Here is a 5,656-nt window from a genome sequence, read left to right as displayed (position 1 = left end):
CAAACAAAAAACCCACCTAACTTGTGATTAATAAGATTTTTCTCAATATTTTTAGAGTACAATCACTACCAAATGGGCATTAATTTGTAAGTAGAGTCTAGTCTATGAATATTTATAATTGGAAAAATATTAGAATATTATTATAGTATTTCCAATTTTTTTAAAAAGAAATTGAATGAGTTTTTTTAAATGAAACATTCTGTGATAATTCTTTAGAAGATGGATCAATTCTGTTAGGCTAATGATAGCTAAATATACAATAATCCATAAGAAAGTGTTATCAGGGGCAAAAGAGTGGCTAAGTTCAGTATTAAGGAACAGCAGAAAGGTTGGGTTCCATAAAAAATCTTGACCACTAAATAAGATTTAGTGATCTAATCATAGGTATGATAAGGACGCCAGGAGAAGAATCTAGTACTTTCCCTACTAAAATACCTTTACTAGATCTCTTATTTGCATTCTAGAGATTGTTCTCCACTTTCTAAATATCTAACACCCAATATAGTAATCCAAAGTAGTATCCATTTTTAAAAGTAATTGCTATTTGTGAGTTAATTATAATTACTCCAGTCTGCAGACGAACTACAGATTTGAGTAACTGTTTAACTGAAGTAAAATCATTGTTACCTACCACTTGTAGTAAGGATTACAGGTCGTTTAGTTGTTGCCATGAATGTTTTGATTGCATTCAAAAACCCAGCATCTTCATCAAAAATTACATCAACCTACCAACAGTTTATTAGAATATTAATGTAATAACAATACACTAATATAAGTTATGTACACATAGTAAATATTCTACATTTATGTTAGAGACAAAATTTATGAATTTATGAAGTGTGAATTCAGCCCATGTTGAAAGTTTATGTCATACACTATAATGAATTTTAAAATTATCAACTATCAAATGTTAAAAACAAATGCAGCCACCTATTAACTAGATAGATATGAATCAGAATTTATACAATCATTTAACAATAATTAGCAGCCATGAATTAATCATCTTCCTGAAAAATTATTCTAGAGTGGACAGTTTCATTTGCTTTAATTTCAGATACACGTATTCCTGACCTCTTTAGCTATTTTACAATTCTTTATAAGAAAACATATAGTATTCTTTAAAGTAAGTCTTTATCATGAGCTCTCACAAATGTATACTTCTGTAAGCCTACCTCCTCAAAAAGAATAAGAGATGTTGCATTTTTTCTGCTGGGTTCTTCAGCTCCAACATCTTTGACATTTGAATTAGTTGCATTTGTAGATTTAGTCTGAGTAATTTGTTTCTGTTCAAAAGAATTTTTTATTCCTGCATAAATACAATATTGATATTTTAGGTAAAATCAACTTTTGCTAAGACAATGGATATATCCACAGAATAAGCTCAAACTGAAATCCATTATCAAAACTGAAATAGGATGGGCGTGGTGGCTCATGCCTGTAATGCCAGCACTTTGGGAGGCAGGTGGATCACCTGAGGTCAGGGGTTCGAGACCAACATGGTGAAATCCCTACTCTATTAAAAATACAAAAATTAGTCGGGCATGGTGGCACACACCTGTAATCTCAGCTACACAGGAGGCTGAGGCAGGAGAATCACTTGAACCCAGGAGACAGAGGTTGCAGTGACCCAAGATCATGCCACTACACTCCAGCCTGGATGAAAGAGTGAGCCTCCGTCTCAGACAAACAAACAAAAACTGAAACAAGCTGGGCATGGTGGCTTATGTCTGTAATCCCAGCACTTTGGGATGCTAAGGTGGGTGCATCACTTGAGGTCAGGAGTTCAAAACCAGTCTGGCCAATATGGCAAAACCCCTTCTTTCCTAAAAATACAAAAATTAGCTGGGTGTGGTGTTGTGTGCCAGTAATCCCAGCTACTCAGGAGGCTGCAGCAGAAGAATTGCTTGAACCCAGGAGAAGGAGGTTGCAGTGAGCCAAAATCGTGCCACTGCACTCCAGCCTGGCCTGGCAATAGAGAACGACTCTGTCTCCAAAAAAAACTAAAACAAAATATTAACACTTCTATATGTAGAACCTTCAGTGTAGCTGAGATTTAATAAATAGCAACAGGAACTCATAAAATGTGTTCATATTTTTATGTATAAGGGTCATTATTATTAAAAAAATATAAAATTTAATTTGTCAGTTTAATGTCTTACCTTTATTATTTTCCAGAAGCATTCCTATTTCTTCATTATTTTTAGGTTTAGGAGATATTTTAAAATAATTTGCCAAGGTTTTGGGAGGAAGTGCTCGCTTTGGTCCACTACTTTTTGGTGATGGTGGAGGAACTTTTCTTGGTGATGTAACAACTTTCTTAGGGGAACTTATTTTTTCTGCCCAAAACAAATTGCATTTAAAGATAAATATTCTAAAAATTATACAGGTAGCCAGATAGCCACATTCTATATTTCTACTCTTAACAGTTAAAAATTCAAGACACAGAAATTTTCTTTCATTCTTACAAATACTTTGTACATTCAAATATTACTATATTTATTTATTCTACCAGTACAGAAGGTTAAGCCAGTCATTTAGAAAAGATACTACTCCTCAAGAAATATATATTCTTTGTGGGTTTTTTTGTTTTTTTTTTTTGAGACAGGGTCTCATTTTGTCAACCAGGCTGGAGTGAAGTGGTATGATCTCAGCTCACTGCAGTCTCCACCTCTCAGGCTCAAGCAATCCTCCTGCCCAACCCCCAAGGAGCTGGGACTACAGGAGCACACCACAACGCCTGGCTAATCGTTTATATTTTTAGTAGAGATGGGGTTTTGCCATGTTGTCCAGGCTGGTCTCAAACTCCTGAGCTCAAGCAATCCGCCTGCCTCAGCCTCCTAAAGTGCTAGGATTACAAGCGTGGGCCACTGTACCCGGCCAGAAATACACATTCTTACAACAAATACTGTTCACAATCCCTCCGTTCATTTTTTTCTACACCTGCTTAAAGTCAGAAGAGGATGGAGGGAAAATAACAGCATACACTGAGCACATTACAAAACTTTGTTGTTCAACTTTAATTTAGACCTGCAGTAAATTGCAAGCCAATAATATGTATTTCTAGAGATGCTTTGGAAGATAGATACAAAGTTAAAAAATAAATAGTTCACCTTTATTCTCCAGAAGCTCCATGGCATTTTTCCACAGAATACATCCTCTCTTCCCCTCTAGGTACCTGGATTTAGTCCTTACAAATCCTAATTACTGTATGGCCTCAGAACAGGATGCTCCTCACATACCATCTCATGTTCACAGTTCCATATCTGTGTCTTATTCTTTTTTTGTACCCTCTGTCTCCATAGATCTTATCATAGCCCTTGTATATTAGAGGTGTTCAATAAGTTTACTGAAAATCTCAAGGTTAAAAAAGCTGTCACAGGCCAGGTGTGGTGGCTCACGCCTGTAATCCCAGCACTTTCGGAGGCCAAGGCAGGCGGATCACAAGGTCAGGAGATTGAGACCATCCTGGCTAACACGGTGAAACCCCGTCTCTACTAAAAACACAAAAAATTAGCCGGGCGTGATGGCGGGCGCCTGTAGTCCCAGCTACCGGGGAGGCTGAGGCAGGAGAATGGCATGAACCCGGGAGGCGGAGCTTGCAGTGAGCCGAGATCGTGCCACTGCACTGTAGCCTGGGCGACAGAGCGAGACTCTGTCTCAAAAAAATATATATATTATATATATATGTTGAATAGATATCAATTTATAAAAACACTCACCATTTTGTCCTTGTTGTTGTTGTTTCTTTTGAGACGGAGTCTCACTCTGTCACCAGGCTGGAGTGCAGTGGCACGATCTCAGCTCACTGCAACCTCTGCCTTCTGAGTTCAAGTGATTCTCCTGCCTCAGCCTCCTAAGTAGCTGGGATTACAAGCATACACCACCATGCCCAGCTAATTTCTGTATTTTTAGTAGAGACAGGATTTCACCATGTTGGCCAGGATGGTCTCAATCTCCTGACTTCATGATCCACCCGCCTCAGCCTCCCAAAGTGCTGGGATTACAGGCATGAGCCACCGTGCCCAGCCTTTGTCCTAATTTTTCTTATTTTGATATAGACCAAGGACTGCTTGATCATGTATGAATACCAGTCCAAAGACTGGTTTTATTTATTTAATTTTTCTGAGACGGAGTCTCACACTGTTGTCTGGGCTGGAGTATAGTAGCACAATCTCAGCTCACTGTAACCTCCACCTCTCAAGTTCAAGCAATTCTCCTGCCTCAGTCTCCCAATTAACTGGGATTACAGGTGTGCACCACCACGCCTGGCTAATTTTTCTGTTTTTAGTAGAGACAGCATTTCACCATGTTGGCCAGCCTGGTGTCAAACTCCTGACCTTGTGATCCACCTGCCTTGGCCTCCCACAGTGCTGGGATTACAGGTATGATCTACTGCACCTGGCCCAAAGACTGGTTTTAAAAATACATGCTTAGCCAGGTGCAGTGGTTCATATCTGCAATCCTAGCACTCTGGGAGGCTAAAGCAGGAGGATTGTCTGAGCCCAGGAGTTCAAGTTTGCAATGAGCTATTATTGCATCACTGCAATCCAACCTGGGCAACAGAGGAAGACCTTGTCTTTTCAAAAACTAATAATAAAAAGCAGGCAGTTTTTATTTTAAGACACTCAGTGAGTAGTTAGCTAAACTATATCAATATATTCTTTCTAAAAAATTTGGCCAGGCATAGTGGCTCACACCTATAATCCCAGCACTTCAAGAGTCCAAGGCAGATGGATCACCTGAGGTTAGGAGTTTGAGACCAGCCTGGCCAACATGGTGAAACCCTGTCTCTACTAAAAACACAAATATTAGCTGGGCATGGTGGCGCACACCTGTAGTCTCAGCTGCTTGGGAGGCTGAGGCATGAGAATCACTTGAACCCGGGAGACAGAGGTTGCAGTGAGCCAATATCACGCCACTACACTCCAGCCTGGCGACAGAGCAAGATTCTGTCTCAAAAAAAAAAAGAAATTTCACACCAAAAGAACCACCTTCTTGCAGAAACAGCTAACTATAGGTCTGGGACATCCTGACACGCCGGAAAGCAAGGAAAATATCAACTATTGCTGGGTAATGTCAAAAGGACACAAACCAATTAAAATAGTTCCCTGCTAGCTAAAGATGGAAAAATATGAGCACCAAAAGAAAGTAAGATGGGATTCTGCTTCTAGCCAAGGTATAGAACTGGCACTGCATTTATCCTCCCATCAGAAATAAGAACAACAAGAAAACTGGACATAATATATGAAATAACACTTTTCAAGATTTTTGTAATCATGCAACAATGGACAGTAATCTCTGAGATACAAATAACAAATAAGGTGAACACTAGAATTACCCAGCCTATTGCCCTGAGAAAATTTCCATAGTGACGGGAAAGTCAATCCATGTTTTCTGAGTTGAGACTGCACTAGAAACCTAAGGAGGTTGGCCGGGTGTGGTAGCTCATGCCTGTAATCCCAGCACTCTGGGAGGCTGAGGCGGGCGGATCACGAGGTCACGAATTTGAGACCAGCCTGGCCAACATAGTGAAACCCCATCTCTACTAAAAATACAAAAAAATTAGCTGGGCGTGATGGCGGGCGCCTGTAATCCCAGCTACTTGGGAGGCTGAGGCAGGAGAATCACTTGAACCTGGGAGGCGGAGGTTGCAGTG

The 5,656-nt window shown here is 39.7% G+C and overlaps 1 protein-coding gene across 1 annotated transcript in view; it reads right to left on the bottom strand.

The window, feature by feature from the left end:
• Nucleotides 1–5,656, bottom strand: part of ATAD5 (ATPase family, AAA domain containing 5) — a 75,910-nt gene that overhangs the window by 23,566 nt on the left and 46,688 nt on the right. The window contains 3 exon segments of the mRNA XM_011937699.1: nucleotides 632–725; nucleotides 1,173–1,306; nucleotides 2,160–2,336. Coding sequence (XP_011793089.1) covers nucleotides 632–725; nucleotides 1,173–1,306; nucleotides 2,160–2,336 — 405 coding nt within the window.

The sequence above is a fragment of the Colobus angolensis genome, unplaced genomic scaffold (assembly GCF_000951035.1).
Source record: "Colobus angolensis palliatus isolate OR3802 unplaced genomic scaffold, Cang.pa_1.0 Scaffold167, whole genome shotgun sequence".
In the NCBI taxonomy this organism is placed as follows: domain Eukaryota; kingdom Metazoa; phylum Chordata; class Mammalia; order Primates; family Cercopithecidae; genus Colobus; species Colobus angolensis.
This window is presented reverse-complemented; position numbering and strand designations above follow the sequence as displayed.